Source organism: Hesperophylax consimilis, chromosome 4 (assembly GCF_061612785.1).
Source record: "Hesperophylax consimilis isolate HC1 chromosome 4, BYU_Hcon_1.0, whole genome shotgun sequence".
Taxonomy (NCBI): Eukaryota; Metazoa; Arthropoda; class Insecta; order Trichoptera; family Limnephilidae; genus Hesperophylax; species Hesperophylax consimilis.
In genome coordinates this window covers 26,304,017-26,322,873 of record NC_142839.1, presented here as the reverse complement: position 1 = coordinate 26,322,873, position 18,857 = coordinate 26,304,017, and the positions used below count along the sequence as shown (strand labels likewise).

General features: G+C 36.9%; 1 protein-coding gene across 3 annotated transcripts; it reads left to right on the top strand.

Moving 5' to 3' along the window:
- Window positions 1–1,453: 1,453 nt before the first annotated feature.
- Window positions 1,454–18,816, top strand: CYLD (ubiquitin carboxyl-terminal hydrolase CYLD). Of its 3 annotated transcripts, none has more exons than XM_089651580.1 (10): window positions 1,454–1,576; window positions 1,942–2,176; window positions 2,589–2,789; window positions 3,495–3,691; window positions 8,898–9,086; window positions 9,425–9,580; window positions 10,497–10,794; window positions 11,537–11,691; window positions 16,686–16,869; window positions 17,603–18,813. In XM_089651580.1, the coding sequence occupies exons 2-10, from the start codon at window positions 2,107–2,109 to the stop codon at window positions 17,794–17,796; spliced, it is 1,644 nt and encodes a 547-aa protein (XP_089507706.1). In that variant the 5' UTR covers window positions 1,454–1,576; window positions 1,942–2,106; the 3' UTR covers window positions 17,797–18,813. The 3 variants fall into 3 exon arrangements, with proteins under 3 accessions (XP_089507706.1, XP_089507704.1, XP_089507705.1); XM_089651578.1 differs by lacking the exon at window positions 1,454–1,576 and adding an exon at window positions 1,636–1,858 and having other exon boundaries at window positions 17,603–18,815; XM_089651579.1 differs by lacking the exons at window positions 1,454–1,576; window positions 1,942–2,176 and adding an exon at window positions 2,324–2,499 and having other exon boundaries at window positions 17,603–18,816.
- Window positions 18,817–18,857: the final 41 nt, after the last annotated feature.

Sequence of the window (18,857 nt, the reverse complement as noted above, 5' to 3'; positions counted from 1 at the left end):
TTGTCTATTATCACCGCTCCGTCGGCTATATCCGTGGTTAATTAGTGTACAAACTTTTTCAATACAAAAGCCCGAAGATATTGATCTAGTGAGTGGTTTATTTATGCACGACAATCAAATTCTTTCTTTCACTGGACATGTTAACTAATTTTTTTTATTCAATTTTAAATACAGCTTGTTATTACTTTACTATACTCAAGGGAGTTTAATATTAATACTTTGCATGTAAACAAAAGGAGGAACGAGTAAAAAAAAAAAAGTTACTTAGTTACAAACGCTATTAAAAATGTATTAAGAAAATGTAAAAAGTTAAGGGTTAGTCTTAATCTAGGCTTAAAATTATAATTCTTATCTGGAACCGCGGATCTCAAAGTTCGCACTTGATAACCACTGATAACCCAAGCGGCAACTTGGGTTGGATCCGAAGGGCGGAATTAGTTCAGCCTGGGCCAAGGCTCCAAAGGGCGGAGTCGGCAGGCAGCGACTCCTGAAAGGGCTGCTTCCTGGGCGGAAGAGCTTAGGCGACCGCTCCAAGGGGGCGGGCAGGAGGTTCCTCGGCGGAGGCGAGATGGTAACTGCCGAGAGGGCAGCTTCCTGGGCGAAAGCGCCTCGGCGACCGATCCACGGGGCGGCGAGATGACGACTGTTTGCTCCTGAGGCGAGATGGGAACTGTTGAGAGGCGAGATCATGACTGTTCAGAGGCGGGATGGGAACTGCCGAGAGGGCAGCTTCCTGGGCGGAAGTGCCTCGGCGACCGCTCCAAGGGGGGGCGAGATGATGACCATGATGACTGTTGAGTGCGGAATAAAATCCGTCTTCAGCTGCGCGATCCGGTGACCGTAGCACGCCTGTGGTGGGGTGCTGAAACTAAAGTGGTTCCGATTTACACCACTTCGGTACGTTGTTCGGGTCCACGGCGCTGGCATCGCCATTCTCACCGCTAGATTTATTATTATTTTTAAATATGTTAAAATTACATTTGTACCAAAGACCTTCAAACAATTGCAATATAGTTTAGCCTTGGGCGAAGGTTTTTATTGCCGGGTCACTGGCTTAACAATTTCCATTTCAGATTTACGACTTTATGGGTGTATTTCTAAGTTGGCTTTCTAATTTTTTATTGCGGTTGTCGGCCAAGCTATTCACTAAATATTTAAGGTCTAATAATGCGAACTGCCGCCTCAATCTGCGTATAAAATTACGGAAACATGCGAGTGCACGTGTTCAATTTGGTCGTTCTGTGAATTCAAGTCACGTAGATACCTAGGAACATATCAAGCTTTAATACATCTTGAATTTGAAGCGAGAAGCGGAGGTTTCTAAATTTTGGCCAATATTTTTCCGCAATTTACATTGTGGAGAATTATTCCTCTTCGAAATTCTCTATCCTCCCCCCTCCATTACGATTTTCATTTTCGCGGTATGGCATCACTGGCTTCAATATTGCCAAAAAAAATCTGCGACGAATATGTCAAAATTTGATGGCACAATAATAATAATTGTTTAGTCATTTATGACGTTTATGACTCAAACCTCTTAATTTTATGTATTGGTCGATATTGCAGAGGCCTTAAGGTACAATACCAATGAATTCACATAAACCGTAAAATAATCACACGCATACATTCACCGAATATCCACAATCATAAAAATTTCGCGATAAAAATGAAAAGTAAACATTGATTATCTCTTTGGTTGCTGATAAGCCCTCAGTTGATAGATTATAAAATTTATTTGTGTTGAAATGTTCCACAGTTAAACAAGCGTATTTTACCATTTTCCCTAGCTCAAAATATAATTATGGAGAATGATTCTCATAATTACATGACCAATTCTTTGCTAAGCCACTCTGTGCAGGTTTGATGACATGCGTGTTCGTTAAAAATATGTTTAATACGATGGTAATCTTTATTTAACTTTTGATTTTGTTCTCTTTCCAGCCTAGCACAGAAAGCAGCTTTGAAGAGTTGACCAGAATTGCTTTTCAAGACCATAACCATATAGCTCGTTCTAATGAAAGAGTAAAATCACTGAATTTACTGTCCCACATCGTCCATGACACTAAGAAAACCCTGGAAAGGAAAAAACCCGATGACAATTATGTCATGGTGAACAAAAATATTTATTTGGATTCGGGATACAAACAAAGCCCGTCGGGAATAAAAACACAAATGGGTAAGTCAAGACCCGCATACTAAATTCAGTTAAGATGGTACTATAATTATGTATACAATTATTATTTTAAATTCAAGTTCTGGCAAGCCAGGGAACAAAATCTATTTTTGGCCAAACACATGAAGTCAGTCAGTAGATAGTGGAGTTTATAAATAGGAAGTCTCACATAGTTGACATGGAGCAATGCGTAGGGAACAAGATATCGCAAAATATAATCATGGATTATTATTCAAATTGCGATGAAAATGCTTCCCTAGACAATATTCCAGTCTTTGTTCTGGAGTTTGGACAAAAGGAAGCTAACAATAAGCAGAATTTGCCAAGTAATGTATTAATAATAAAAGTGCATTTCCAAACGACAACAACAGAGCCTGAATCCAACTAATTGCTTATATGTTATTATTATTTCTAGTTATACCAAGCACTAGTGGCAGTGAGCAGAAAAACTCGACGCATTATGATATCCATCAGACCGAATCGCCTTCCATATCTCTTCCAGGAACGGAGCCATACCCGTCTGATCTCGGCATAGGCTCTCTGGTAGAAGTGGTATTGGACCCACACCAAGTTTTCTATGGAGTCATTCGTTGGATTGATATTCCAGATGCAGATAGTAAGTCCTAGTCCTCCCTTACTTTTCATTTTTCACCCACTCTAAATAACTTACCCAATCGAAACTATTTTCAATATTTTCTGACTTCATTTATTTCACTCTAATTAACAAATTGCATTATGATGATTATATTGTCGCCATCCTTTTTTATTTTTCATCAGCGTCGTTTTCATTTGATTTTGAGTAGATTTTATTGCTTGGAACATTTACCGAGTTTTAACGTGATAAAATTTATAAAACTAGCATCGGCAAGTGTGTAACTGTTGACAATCCAGTTAAAAGTGTTCTCAGAATGCATAGTTTATGGTAGAAGAATAATAAAATTAAAATAAATGAAGCATAATAATGTAAGAAAGAAAAAAATAAACTAAATTATAACATTTCTCATAATACCATTATTCTCTTTGACATATTATTAGATGGCTAATTTGTTTTTAAAAATATGTGAGACTGTTTGTTATCCATGCTTGTTCATTTTGACCTAATGATTAATTGATAATTTGTATCTCACTCTCTACACCGTACAATCTTCAAACCAAAGCAAAAATTCCTCTAAGCCATTCAAAAACAACTCCTGTTTTTTAACCTGAACATTTGTTAGAGAAAAAAATAAAATGTTTCACAATTTTGTAAAATCCCGGTAAAGACTGAATCTCTAATTCTCTGACTTCTTTTTTTAACATTTGCGCTCAATTTGACTTTCAGCCGAGACATTTGCCGGAATAGAACTGGAAGAGGAGCAGACGGGTTTGACGGATGGTACATATGGCGATGAGAGGTTCTTCGTGTGTCCCCCGGGTCGGGGGCTATTTGTGCCACTGTCCTTGTGCCGCAAGGATGGTCGCTTCCAGGACGTGCCGCCCACCCCGCAGCCCGACACTTCGCACATTGACTTTGGACAGGTTACCAACCCATTATTCATCAACCAGAGTGGAGATTCTCTCACTATCGCCATTCAGAATCAAATGACTTTACCCGTGTTTGGTGACCAAATCTGAATAGCCAGGTACTTCCCTGTCCTCATCCTCCACTCCATATTTACCTCAACCATACAATATTTTACAACATACCCCAGTTGGGGATGCCATAGTCCCACTGGCTCCACAGTTGAGAGCAAATGGAACTCTTATGTGGTGGTATTAACATTAAAAAATAAAACAAAGTATTTTTGTAAATTTTATCAGAGGCGGCTCTAGGGATTCAGTCGTGGTAGGTCATTTGAAAAAAATGTGTGACTAATCTTTATTTGATATTGTGAAAAATGCCCATATATTATTAACTATATCAATTTGTTATAGAGTTTTAGAGTCGCGGACTCTAAATAAATATTATGTTAATATAATAAATTGGAAATAAATACACAATCCATGTACTTACGGCAAATTATTTTTAAGATATTAAGTTTTAATGTAGTTGTCCACAACATTAAAATAAATAAAATCAGTGTTTGATTCTATTTGACAATGATTTTTTACGTTTTTTGTTTTGTTTCATTCTAAATCGATAACAACATAAATAATTATTCTAATCCTTTCCCGAACTATGCAATTGAAAAACAACCATTGTTCCACACACTACAAGCGTGTAAAATGAAAAAACGACATTTGTTTATGTCACCATCTCTGTAAAACATATAATATTCACCGTGTTGTCTCCCCCACGGTCATGACCTAAGCGTCCCTAAACTTTCTTCGGAAGCTAATTTTTACTTCGACGAAAAATATAGTGCCATCTCGTTTATTCTATGGCGCGCGTAGGGACAGAAGATGCCAAATTGGACATTCTTTAAATTGACCCAGCGAATCGTGTGGACTTGTGAATGAAAGCTTCTATTAGAGACAACAGATGTCACTGCTAGTCACTCGCCGCCGCCGCTGTTTCGCGTTACATTTTAAATGTTTTGATGCACATAATTGATTATTATATTTATTATTGTTGTCTTATAATTTTGGGGGGTCAAACACCAATTGACCTAAGGGAAGAACCGCCACTGAATTTTATATTTGTTGGTGTTCCAAACTCCATCACATTAATTTGGTAGTTAAGTTACTTCAGGATAATACTATTCTTACTCATAGCTTGTATATTCCAAACTCCATCACATTAATTTGGTAGTTAAGTTACTTCAGGATAATACTATTCTTACTCATAGCTTGTATATTCCAAACTCCATCACATTAATTTGGTAGTTAAGTTACTTCAGGATGATACTATTCTTACTCATAGCTTGTATATTCCAAACTCCATCACATTAATTTGGTAGTTAAGTTACTTCAGGATATGTAATACTATTCTTAGTCATAGCTTGTATATTCCAAACTCCATCACATTAATTTGGTAGTTAAGTTACTTCAGGTAATAATACTATGTATTCTTCACATAATAATACTATTCTTACTCATAGCTTGTATAATCCAAACTCCATACCACATTAATTTGGTAGTTATATAATAATACATTTGGCTAATAAAATATGTATTTTCATTATCAGTAATTTTTTAACAAAAAAAACGTAAGGCTTATTAAAACTTTAATATTTTTTAAACCATTTTTAAAACTTTAAATGTTTGCATTAAAAATTTTAATATTTGAACATTTATATGTTAATTTTAATAGTAAAATTTTTAAGCGTTTTTCAACATCAAATTTGATTATAAACTAAATGATGAAATATTTTCATCAGTAAAATCCATAAGGGACCTCGGGGTTACATTTGATCCCAAACTTACTTTTTCAGATCATATAGTGGGATTGGTAATTGGTATCATCTTGTTATAAACTTCTTGGATTTATGATAAGAATAAGCAAACAATTCTCCAAGCCCGAAGCAATGACATCGATGTTCAACTGCCTTATATGATCTAAATTAGAATACGCTTCTGCTGTCTGGGCCCCATACCAGCAAAAATACATAGAATTATTAGAAGAAATTAAAAAAAAATTCTATGATATCTTTATATGAGAACGCATGGTGAATACCTACGATTTATGCATCACATAGATTTGCTCTCCGAAATGCACTACGAAAGTCTCCAATCTAGGAGAAATGGGACCCTTCAATTAACAGCTTTTAAAATCATCAACTATTACTTTGACAGGCCATACCTCTTGGAATGTTATAAATTGTTTGTACCGAACAACTACCGTCAGGGTCGACGCCACAACTTGCTCTGTATTCCACACGGAAGAACGGACGTAATGGCCCAGCATAGCATGACAAGAGGTATGGTGCTGCTAAATGATACCTCTAGGTCAAGGCTGCCCAACCCCAGGCCCGAACGAATTATAAGTGGCCCGCGTGAACTATTTTAAAAAAACCCGCCAATCCGCCAATTTGAAAAAGTGTCGCGGGCCCGCGGTAAAACAAACAATGCAGCTTGCGCGCGGTCACCAGTGTTGCCAACGAAGGCGATTTATCACTATTTAGGCTACTCAGAACGAGAATCAGCGACGAAAAAATCTAACCTGTTGAACTTACTTTTTAAACAAAAATACACCGGTTTTTGATATAATATTTTTTGCGTCCGAAATGGAATCTTGATGGAATTCGAAAAATTGTTGTGGGGAATCACATATGATGTTTTTGGGTGCGCGGAATTTTTTCTCAGCGAAGTTCCGTAGCAACCCCCCCCCCCATGGATTTCAAATATTTTGTGGGGAGCACTCATTTAGAATTTTTTTTGTGGGGAATTATGTTTTTAACAACCCCCCCCCCCCCCCCCCATGGAAATAGGAACCGTTAGGTATTCAGTGGCCCGCCAGTGATTCAAAATCGTCAATTTCGCCCAAAAAGGTTGGGCAGCCTTGCTCTAGGTCTCTTGACATTTTCAACATTGGCCTTGAAGACTTCAAAAGTCATTTTAGGCAAGAACACTAAAATATTGGTTATTGTAAAATGTTTAATTTAAAGCTTTGTATATTTCATGTGTATTCTTATATGATTGAATCAAACTGTAATGCACAAAAAAAAAATGGTATTCACCAAATCTGGTGCTGCGCACATAGTTTCCCAACATTTGCAAGTCTACCAGTCTGGTGCCAATGTTATGTTTTGTATGAACATAAGAAATATGACGAAATGTCCCATATGTGCTGATATTCGTAACGCACCAATGGGATTTGGGATTCATTTCGAACTTGCTCTTAGGCAGTACGAGTATCATTCGGGCGTGTGGATTTTTTAGCACAAAATTTGAATGTTGTTGCTGTAATAATACAAGTTTGCCTTATTTCTTTATATTTTTATGGGAGTTCACTGCACAAACGCAATTTAGAGAAAACCGCCACTGCATTTTGAATCTTATTTGAACGATCCCCGTTAAATGCCGATTATCTTTTGATCAAATTGTGATCATGTATGTTTTTTTTTTTTTTTTTTTTTTTTTTTTTATTGTACAACAGAACATTCGTTCCAGTTACAGTACAATTTTACAAACAGTATAATTTTACATCATATCAGCATTTGGGTAAGTGACTCTTCAATAATTGTTTTAGGTCGTTTAAAGAACAGTCATTTACATCCAAATTCTTTGCTAGTTCGTTGAACAGCACCACTCCCCTCGTCATGCTATGCTTTGCCAGGACGTCGGTTTTGCCTTTTGGTACTCTAAATAAGTCATGGTATCGACTTCGGCTGTAGTGGTCTGGTACATATAAATCATAGCATCCCAAGAGGAATGGGCTATCAATAAAATTGTTCCAAATTTTGAAAGATATAGTGGCTAGGCTTGCTTTCCGCCTAGTTTCCAGACTCACAGAATTGGTTTCCTCAAGTAAGTCGATATGGTGCATGAATCTGGGATAGGTTCCATGCGTCCGCATATAGACATACCTGAGGAACTTCTTCTGGATTTGCTCTATCATTTCAATGTACTTCTGGTGGTACGGTGCCCAAACATCGCTCGCATACTCCAGCTTGCTTCTCAGTATGCCATCGAACAATGCTAACATAGCATCTTGGTTATTGAACTGCTTGCATGTCTTAATGACGAACCCAAAAAGTTTGTAGCAAGACTGAGTGAGCTGCGATATATGGCCAGAGAATTTCAGTTCGGGATCAAAGACGACACCGAGATCCTTTACGGAATTTACACGTGATAGTGTTTCGCCCTTTATCTTATAATCGTAAAGTATAGTGTTTAAAGAGCGAGTGTAAGACATGGTGACACATTTTTTTGTATTGAAATCTAATTTGTTTATCAACGACCATTCAGATAGTGCATCCAGATCAGCTTGCATTTTAAGACAGTCTTGTTGGGAGCTTATTTCCATTAGAATTTTGAGGTCATCTGCAAACAGTAGACATTTACTATTCTTAACATAGTTTTGGATGTCATTTATTAGTATTAGAAACAACAGCGGTCCGAGGTTAGACCCTTGAGGAATTCCAGATTTCGCTGAGAATTTTTTTGAATTATGTCCATTTACCGAAACAAATTGTTTTCTGTATTTTAAATATGATGAGAAAAAGTTTAGTGTTGGTAGGTCGAAGCCTAGTTTAAACATTTTGCTCAGTAAGATATCATGGTTAACACGGTCAAATGCTTTGGCAAAGTCGGTGTAAACTACATCTGTTTGGTGCCTTGAGTCTAAACCGGTGGCTACCAATCTCGAGAAAGTAAGCAGATTTGTGACTGTTGATTTCTTTGGAAGGAAACCGTGTTGATTTTCTCCAATGAATGGCATAATCTGGAGACTTAATTTGTCACAAATCATTTTTTCAAATAGTTTTGGTAGCACTGATAATACGGCTACCGGTCTGTAGTTTTTGACGTCTGTCTTGTCACCAGCCTTGAAAATGGGACTGACTCGGGTCAGTTTCCATATCTGGGGGAAAGTAGAAGTCAAAATACTGGTATTAAATATATGACAAAGAGCTTCACTTATCATTGGCGCTATGCTAATGATAGTACTGGAAGGGATTCCATCCGGCCCTGTAGCCTTGTCAGTCTTCAGTTTACGGATATAATGTTGACAACAGCATGACCGTTGGGTCATGCTATTGTGCTTGGTGCTGATCATCGATTTGATGCCATAAAACCTAATGGAGTTGATAATCTATACCTATAATATTTTTTTTGTTTTCATATATTATGATTTATCTTACAGACGGACTGTCCCGTAGTTCCCGGATGCATCCCTCCGCTAAACCACACTAAAGACCTGGGAAAGCTGTGCGGAAAATTCCGTGGCATCCAGGGCCACCACAACTCTTGCTATTTGGATGCCACTCTCTTTTCCATGTTCATGTTTACCAGCGTCTTCGATTCCCTTCTCTTCAGGCCGCCAGATTCTAAGGTTGAAACATATTGAATGTAATATTATGACTATTCGTTTCCGATGTTGGTCTTAAAGGAGTCCGTCACAAACCTTAAATAGAAGATCAATGATTCGCCTCTTGCATTTTTTTAAGGCAAGAGGCAAGCTATAAACCCTTAAATACATAGTACACCATGCATAACCTGTTGTGAGAAGCTAATTAGTTGGTGCCCACAGTGAGTACAGAACTCTACCTTCCCGACTGCTGGTCGAGCGTCTTATCCACTGGATTATCTCACGCCTTGAGTTTTCGAGCCCTATAAACATTTATTTGATTTATCTGTTTGTGTTTTTAAATGTAGAATCATTATTTTCAGGATTGTGAACACTACGAAGAAGTTCAAAAAGTTCTGAGAGAAGAAATTGTAAACCCGTTGCGACACAATCGTTATGTTCGTGCTGATCGAGTGATGAAACTACGTAAACTTTTAGAGAAATTAAGTTCTGTTTCTGGTCTTACTTCTGAAGAAAAGGTGAATATTGCTTGCCAATCTAATTCATGTATATAATATACTTTTAAAGTGGCAACTTACACATATGAAGCAATGTAAATCATTATTTGCCTCTTAAGCCTTATTTCACACGTGCTAGACAAATCCGTCCTGTACTGGCTAAAAGGCGCTTAGTTGTACAGGCTAGTTATGTCTTTTCACACGTGCCGACCAGTACCGTCCAGCACCGGGTGGCCGGGTCGATGACTGACACGCTCACTGCGCACCCGGCTGTCGGGTCGCGGCATTTTTCGTGTAGTTGGGTATGGAACACAATGAAAGCTACCACACAAGCCGGCCGCAGTCGTCCGGTACCTAGCGGGAATAGCAGACGTGTGTGAGTGAGAGTAGTTTTTGTTCCTTCAAATATTTCGAAATTTCCCAGAATATTTCTAATATTTTTCCTAGAACTAGGTAAATTTCCCTAGATACACCAGCACTGGTCTGCTAGCTTGCCGGGGCCGGTTACAAACTGGGTACCGAGTGAAAGGTTTGTTTTTGCCGGCTACCCGGTGCCGGGCGACTTAGTCCTACACAAGTGAAACAAGGCTAATGCTGAACTTGGGCATTCTAAAATCCTCTCTGTCATTTGTGGTATGCCACTGCTCCTCCATTGGTATTCTGATCCTTTCCTTGATGGCGTCTATCTACTTTATGCATGTCTTCCTTGTACTAACCTTCCCTTAACCTCAAAGACTAATCAACTAATCTGCAGGGGTAGGCAGAGAGGATAGATGCAAACATTCCTTTTATTATTTTTTATTTCTTTCTTCTTTCACATATTCTTCCGTTATTCTGACTCTTGACATGAACTGACCAAGTATTTGATTCACTTGGTAGTGCCATGTCTACCTCGCACATCCCCAATTAAAATTCTGGATCTAAATTAATGTTCTAGGATCCGGAAGAGTTTTTAAACAGCCTCGTAGCCCAAATTCTGCGAGCGGAGCCATTTTTAAAGTTAAATTCTGGGCAGGAGGCATATCATTACCAGCTGTTTGTTGAGAAGGACGAGAAGCTCTCCCTGCCCAGCGTTCAGCAGCTCTTCGAACAGAGTTTCCTCACTTCCAACATCAAGCTAAAGGAGGTGCCGCCATGTTTGATAATACAAATGCCCCGCTTTGGAAAATCATTCAAAATGTACCCACGGATTTTACCATCACAATGGCTGGATGTAACTGATGTAATTGAAGATGGTAACAATTATTAAAATTTACTACATAATTTTTTTTTTTTAATATTTGAAAAAAAGATCTAAAAGTCTCCTTTTAATCAGTGGCAGCTTGTGATTTTTGGGTTTACCAGAGTGCTAATATTAGAAAAATGGCATTATTTATGTTGTTGTAGCTGAAAACGTTTTTTTTTTTTTGAAAATTCGATTTTTTGTATGAAGATTTTCAGGAAAATTCAGTTTGGCCATGATTTGATTGCAGTGATTCTTATAGACCAGCCAATCGGGGAAAGGGAACAAACCCAGTTTTCGGAGTTGGGAGGCGACGTGACAATCTCCCTTTCCGTGATTTGTTAATAAATGAACAGACAGTATATACAGGCATCTCGCATTGTAATACGTAATCACTATTTAGTCCTCGAAAATAAAATCTGCTTACAAGTTGAAAAACAACATCAAATCCCAAATAGGATAAACAAAAGTTCGGGCTTGTTTCAACAATTGAATACTTGCACTGCAAACCGTTGCCTTACTTCAGTGAACTTTTCTGTGCATGGTCTGGTTATTTCAATGTGCACTCTTCGGCGGTCAACTTACTTACGTAGTTTATTCAAAGCACTCTCGAACCCTCCTGATGCCAAAAATGTGGTCACGTGGTTTGCCTCGTCGAAATGATACCCAGATTTAATGTTAGGGCAAGTCTATTAATTTGATTGTCTATGAATTTATTAATATAATTTGGATGTGTGTAAATGCAATTTTTGCAGCTCCCAGGCAATGCACAATTTGCGGAAAGCTTGCTGCCTTTGAATGCAAGGAATGCTATGGACAGAGCGCGGGTGTTACTGGCTTGGAGAGCACAGCCTTCTGCCAACCCTGTCTGGACAAGGCGCACTTGCATGTTAAAAGAGCGAACCACAAGGTATAACAAACACTACATTATATAAAATTAAACAATCCGGTTGTTATACATATCAGATATTATTTGATTCACTTTCTTTGGTATAAATATAATCCAATTGGAGATACATTATTCTTCAAAATCAATATCGGAGCTTTTCAATGAAGAATACGCCAGGTGTTTGGAGCCACACTGAAAATATTGCCAGTGTATAAAATCTAATTAAATTAAACTCAAATAGAAACATGCACCCGCCACCAGTATTTATCAGATATTAGTTATGAACGACGTTCCCTCTAATTTTTTCAATGTGTGTGCGGCACATCAACTTATCTGTGCAAGATATTAAAGAAAGAAAGAGGCTAGTGTGCAAATATGCACATTTATGCGTAGATAAAATTAAGAAAGAAGTTAGTGCGTAAATACCCATATTATAAAATTAAGTAATCTTATGAATTGTACCATGAAATAATAAATTACATTTTTGTAATATAAATGTAAGATATATTGATAATTTATAAAAATTCAGCCACTGCTGTAATAGGGGACATTATACCATATGATATTTTTGCTCAATTATTATTTTTATGTGACACCTCACAAGAGCGTCCCTTTCTGTACAGTGTAAAGGCAGGGAAGCTATGTCGCCACCCGGTTGGGCAGCATTGTGAGGCGGGTTAAGGTAGGCGCTGTAGCAAAGGATTTATTAATGCGGGTCTTGAAGAGGCCCGGATTATATGTAGGAGGAAAAACAGTTGCCGGTAGCTCGTGCCACGATCCGTATTACATAAAAACAAGTTGAAGAAGCGGCCTCACGATGCCAACTTATTTTTTTTTTTTCAATGCTGATAAATCGGCGCTTATTGAAATACAATTCTTACATTTTCATACAAAAAAAGAGATTAACATTATTAAAAGGTACCATAAGTAATTATCTATATAATTTAACTAGCTGACGTGTACCCGGCATTGTTGGGGGTTATCCTTAAGAGATAGAATACCATTGCGGACTTTTCCGTAGGCCTTTTTAAGACATGCAATTCCGTAGTACATTATTTTGATATATCTCATAAGGTTTAGCCAGCGTTAACAATGTAATGCCAGAAAACATATTTTTACGACTTGATTATAAAACATCGACTTTTCTCTACTTTCTATAAATATAATATGCATGTTTTAAATATGTAAACCTTCCAGAAGAAATTCTCTAAATGATAGGAAAAACCGTATCAAAATCCGTTGCGTAGTTTAGAAAAACCAAGCGCACAAACAGACGCGGATAGCGAATTTATTTTATACTATTTAGAGATTGTATGTTTTGCATTACCTACCTTACTAGGTGTGACCTGTTCTAAGGTAGGTGACAGAAATTTACAGTAAACATATTTCATTGCCATGTTATTGACAGAAAATGTTAAATTTAGATAAATATTGATGGAGAAGAATTAATAAAGTATGTAGTGTCAAAAGGAAGATGAAAAACGGTACATTTTAGACACCTAGTTATATAAAAAGAAATAAAATAATATAAAATGAAAATGCAAGACATATGTATAAGCAATGCCAAAAAAATAAGTTCTAAGCTGTTAATTTTTATTTATTTATTTATTTATTTATCTATATAAAGTTTTTTATAAGTGGTTTTTCGATGCCTGTCTCACTAGGGTAAACCTGTGTCGAGACAGACATAGAGTACATCGATATATATACATATAGTTAAGTGAATATCAATAAGGGTAAATACAAAATATAAAAATAATACAAAATAATTTCAATACAATCAAAAGAACGATTGGGTTAATCCTGTTAAGATTGTGTTCATTATTAGTATGTGGGAAAATATAAATAGATCATTTTAATTAAGTTTGAATTTGGTCGTGTGTAAATAGTACTTGTTGTCTATGTGCAATTTGGTTTACATATGCTTGCAATAGTGGGACGCCCTGTGATTGCAATCCATTTCTTTATTTCGTGTTTAAATTTTGTCATTGTTTCTAATTGTCTGATCGTAGTTGGTAGTGTATTGTATAGTTTGCAAGCTATGTTTTTAAAATGTCTTTGTCCGAATGAGGTTTTAGCAAAAGGAGTTTGAAGAAGTTCTTTGTTTTTGGCTCGGGTATTGTGAGTAGTTTGTGTTGGTTTGTATAGTGATTTATTGTTCTGGTGTAAGTTGACCAAGATGGATCTTGCATACAGCTGTTTTATGTCCATAACATTGATAGTATTGAAGATCGTATCAGTGCTGGTAGAAAGAGGAACCTTAAGGATGATTTTAATGATTAATTTTTGTGCTTTTATAATGGGGTCAAGGGCACTAGAAGAAGCATTACCCCAAGCTAGAATTCCGTATTCTATGTGTGATTGGCATAGTGAGTAATAGACTGATTTTAAAAGTTTAAGGTCAATAAAATTGCGTGTTTGTTTGAAAAAGTATATAGATTTGCGGATTTTATTCGTGGTGTTATGAATATGTTGTTTCCAATTAAGATTTGTGTCAAAAGTTATACCTAAATATTTAATATTGTTTACTTGTTCTAAGCATGGGCAGTCACAATTCCGGTTAAGAGATGAATTTTTGCATCTGTGTATTTTCAAAGTTAGACTTAGGTTTGACTTTGGGATATTTATGAGACTGAATAGTGTGTATTTTGTTTTAGGTATATTAAGAGTTAGTGAATTAGAGTCGAGCCAATGTTTTACCTTTTGAATTCCTTCTTCCGCTTTGGCGTATACGGTAGGCCAGTCTTTTGATTGAAATAGAAGGACTGTGTCATCGGCGAAACTGACAATAGTGGCATCGATATCTAGGTTACACAACTCATTTATATATATTAGGAAGAGCGTTGGACCTATAACACTGCCTTGTGGGACACCATAACTAATTGGCAAAAATTGACTTTTTGTTGTTCCGAGTTTAACGCATTGGGATCTGCCAGATAAGAAGCTGGAGAGAAGGTCTAGTTCTTTATTTCTAATACCCACATTGAACATTTTGCGTTCCAATTTGATATGTGAGATTGTATCAAACGCTTTACAGAGGTCGAGAAATACCGATAGACATTTCGAGCCCTTATCTAGTTGGCCAGAAATATGGTCAGTTACTGTGGCTATGGCATCGTTAGTGCTTTTATGTCTTCTGAAGCCAAATTGGCGAGGCGATAGAAGGTTGTTGGCTTCTAGGTATTCCATCAGACTATTATTCACGATCTTTTCAAATACTTTTGAAATGGAATTGAGTAACGTAATTGGACGGTAATTGCTGATGTCAAGTTTAGAACCTGTTTTAAAAATTGGGATAATAAGACCTTGTTTTAGAATAGTGGGAAAAAGGCCTTGGCGGAAACTAATATTAAGAAGATGAGTTATTGGTTGAATTATACCAGGGGCAATTTTTTTAAGTACAGTGTTTGGTATTTCATCTATGCCGGCAGATGAAGTGTTTTTGAGAGAGTTTATTGCTACAGAAACATCTTTCTCTGTAACCGTTTTAAGAACAAAACGTGTTGGGACTTCATCATTGGTAGAGGGGTCTCTAGTGTTAGGTGTATTGTTATCTGTTGTGATTTTTTTTGCTAATTCTGACCCTATATTTGCAAAATAATGGTTTACATGATTGACAATTGTGTTAGGGTTCGATGTAACGTGTACAGTGTTATCATTGATGTTGAGAGAGTTTAAGACGTCGGTAGCTTTGTGTGAATTGGTTGCTTCCTTGAGGATTCTCCATATTTTTTTAGGGTCATTGTTGCATTCGGAAATTTTCTTACTATAATATAAATTTTTGGCTTTCCTTATTACTTGTGTGCAAATATTTCTGTATCTTTTGTAGAAATTATGGAGTGTGATATCGTAAGGATTCGTGGCACAATTTTTATGTAAGGAGTTGCGTTTCCTAATGCAGTTAATGATTGTATGGTTTATCCATGGTTTAAGGGGTTTGATAGTTTTAGGAATGTTTTTGGTGGTGATTTTGGTGTTTTGGTTAAGGGTGTCTTGTAGGTAGTTAGAGAAATAATTCCAGGCATCCTCTGTGTTTGTTATATTATGTAGTATGTCCCAGGATTTGGATTTAATCATTTTGTTGAGATTGTCATAGTCAATTGTTTTCTTAGTTGTTGTAGTTGAAGCTTTATTGTGTACATTGTGTTTGGAACCCATTGTGAAGGAGGTGGCATAGTGATCTGTAATTGATGACGTATGAATTTCAGAGGTGTATAGATTGGATGATTTTACCATAATATGGTCGATGCAGGAAGAGGAGTATTGCGTACATCGAGTTGGTGAATTTATAGTGCTTACCATTCCATGAAACATTACTGTATTTAAATAGTCTTGACACTGAGGATGTTCGTTGTTTGTTAGAATGTTGATGTTTAGGTCTCCAATTAAAACTAAGTTCTTTATTTTGTTTAGCTCAGTAAGACAGTTATTTAAGTCAAACAAAAATGGAGATATATTTGGTTTAGAAGGAGAGCGGTAAAGTGCGATGATACATGTGTTGACGTTGTATGTTATTTGGAGACAGTTTGAATTTGTAATGGTAATTTCTTTGATGTTACACGCGTTATGAGTATTGTTTAGTGTGTATACTACTATACCGTCGTTTTGTCTGTAGTGATTTATGGTTTGGTTATGGTTTTAATTTAATTAATATGTACCACCCTAATTGAGAATAACTCATGTTTAGGGAAGGAGTGAAACTTTCAATCAACCGTGAACGTGTGCTTGGCTTGTGTACGTTGAGATCCACGCACATCGGAGATCAATGCTGCTAGCTTCTAAATCAATGAACATAATACAAAATATTAAAAAAACTACAATATTTGGAAATGAAACCTACCCAAGTTTAATCTATGTAACTGTCACATATGTTATCCCTGTAGATGGATGTTGCATGTGTAATCCATGATGTTTCACTAAAATGCATACATTGTGTCCAAATGTACCACATGATGGGATAAATTTTTACTTGTAAAGGCAGGCAAAGTAAAGGTTAATGATATTTTTTATTATAGCCGACAGTATTATCAGTGCCGTCCGATTTCACCATAATGGCTGAGCACTGCCCGGTGCCGCGGCTTTACATGGAACTGTTTGCGGTGGTCTGCATCGAGACGTCCCATTACGTAGCCTTTGTGAAGGCCGGCTCGGGCCAAGAAGCCCCGTGGTGCTTCTTTGATTCAATGGCTGATCGAAAAGGTAATTATTTTTATACAGCACACCAATTTTTGTATGCGAGTACCCAACAAGTGTTAAAAAATAACAAGTAAGGAATATTTCCTATTTTTCCTTAGAAAATGACGTGATTCTTTTCAAAAAGTACCACTACTTTCTTTCGTTCGATATATATACATATATTTACTTTTTTTTTATAGATTGTGATTTGATATATTTATGTAGATGTGAAAAATATTCAGTTGGACCATAGTGCTTTTTTTAAAGTAATTTTTTTTTCATTTCCACCACCTTAGCGTTAACCATTTAAATGATTGCAGCACCCTCCATTCTTGTATATAATTTATCGACAGACTGTAACAACATTTTAATTTGGGAGAGTGTGGGTACCACCGCCCTGGGAACCATTTATTGGATAACCCACATCATCTGTCATAGGCTATTTAGCGGGGGTGCCCGGGTTCATGGGGTGAGATTTGTCCAGGTCTTGATGGTGCGGCAGATGCGTCTGCTTCCAGGTGCATGGCGGGCTAGATCAGGAGAGGCCCCTTAAGGGAGATCTTTGACCTCATAGTAGACTCTCAACCCAAAGGCTTGCACAGTAGTGGGAGAGATAGATTCATATGTTTGAACCTTAGATTCCTACCCTCCCTTCATACCTTTTCCTTCCCAGAAGTTTCTCTCCTTCCTCCAAACAGTAATTAAAGTAAATTGAGTCATTTGTTGTAGAGATAACACCTTTGTTTTCACATTTTAGGTGAGCAAAATGGTTACAACATTCCAGAGATAGTCCTGATTGACGATATTTCAACGTGGCTCAGTGAGGAGGGGGTGCGCCAGCTCCATGAGGCTCACCCTAAAGACAAGATGCTGCCCGAACACGCCAAGAGATTGCTCTGCGATGCTTACATGTGCATGTACCAGAGTCCAGACGTGAGCATGTATAGATAAATCCATTCCCATAATGAATTTCTAAATCGTATTAGTTACGAAGAAGCCGTTGTGTTTTAAGATTTCAGCATAATTTGATCTGAGGCTGGTAGATCTCACGCATAATATCTTATTAGATTCAGAGTAAATAATTTATTATTATTATACAAAAAAAATATAATTTATTGATTGTATTATTAAAAAGCATAATTGATTATTGTACAAGAAAGCTTAATTGATTATTGTCAATGTGTTATAACCTTTTTTAGCAAAAGCTTTATTTATTCAATGAAATTGGAAAATTTAAAATAAAAAGTATTCAATTATACTCTAAGCATACCTAATGAAAAAGCATTTTGAAATTACTAAGATTATATAATATTATGTTTGTATGTTTGTTATTTCATGACCAAGAGAGAGTTTAAATTATGTGCCTAGTTATTTAAGGAGTTTTTATGTACAGTAGCGATGGGTCATGACTTTGCTGAGCGGGAGCCACGGTACCAGCTCAATAGTCGACTCAATTGAACGAGACCCGCGAGCGTACAAGAATACTGTGCTCGCCCTATACGACTCGCTCGATACAGCTTCCCCATCACGCCCCCCCAATATTGCTTCCAGCATATGAATGATTGTACGTCTTTTGGTACCGGTGTGCCGCGATGCTAGGCAGCTGTATGTGTAGGTACATATGTTCAAGTTCAGATGTCGGACTGTCAGACACCGTACACGTCTCCCGAGTATGTAATAACAATGAATAGTTTTAATAGTGCTGTTTTTCTCAAATATCTCCTGATAAAAAGAGTGACCGTTCCATTTATCCGTTGTACGGTTTACCGGGTGTCGTAAGAATACGGCTCATCAAAACGAGCTCAATCGTACGGCTCGCTCATAAACGATTCATCGCTAATGTACAGACAGGCTTTTTGCTGTAATCATGACGAGCATTTTGTAGTTCCAACTAGTCGCACAAGATGGACTTTGCTTGTGGAAGTTTTGAATTTAATGTATTATGTATGTTTGCAGGACACAAAATTGTCAAAATAAAAAAAGAACATAGTAAATAAAAAATTGTTTTATAT

Coding starts and splice junctions, on each gene's coding strand:
- CYLD (XM_089651578.1), top strand. CDS start 1,802: ATGGAGAATGATTCTCATAATTACATGACCAATTCTTTGCTAAGCCAC. Junction 1,859..1,941: donor TGCTAAGCCACTCTGTGCAG/GTTTGATGACAT, acceptor TTCTCTTTCCAG/CCTAGCACAGAAAGCAGCTT. Junction 3,692..8,897: donor CGCACATTGACTTTGGACAG/GTTACCAACCCA, acceptor TTTATCTTACAG/ACGGACTGTCCCGTAGTTCC.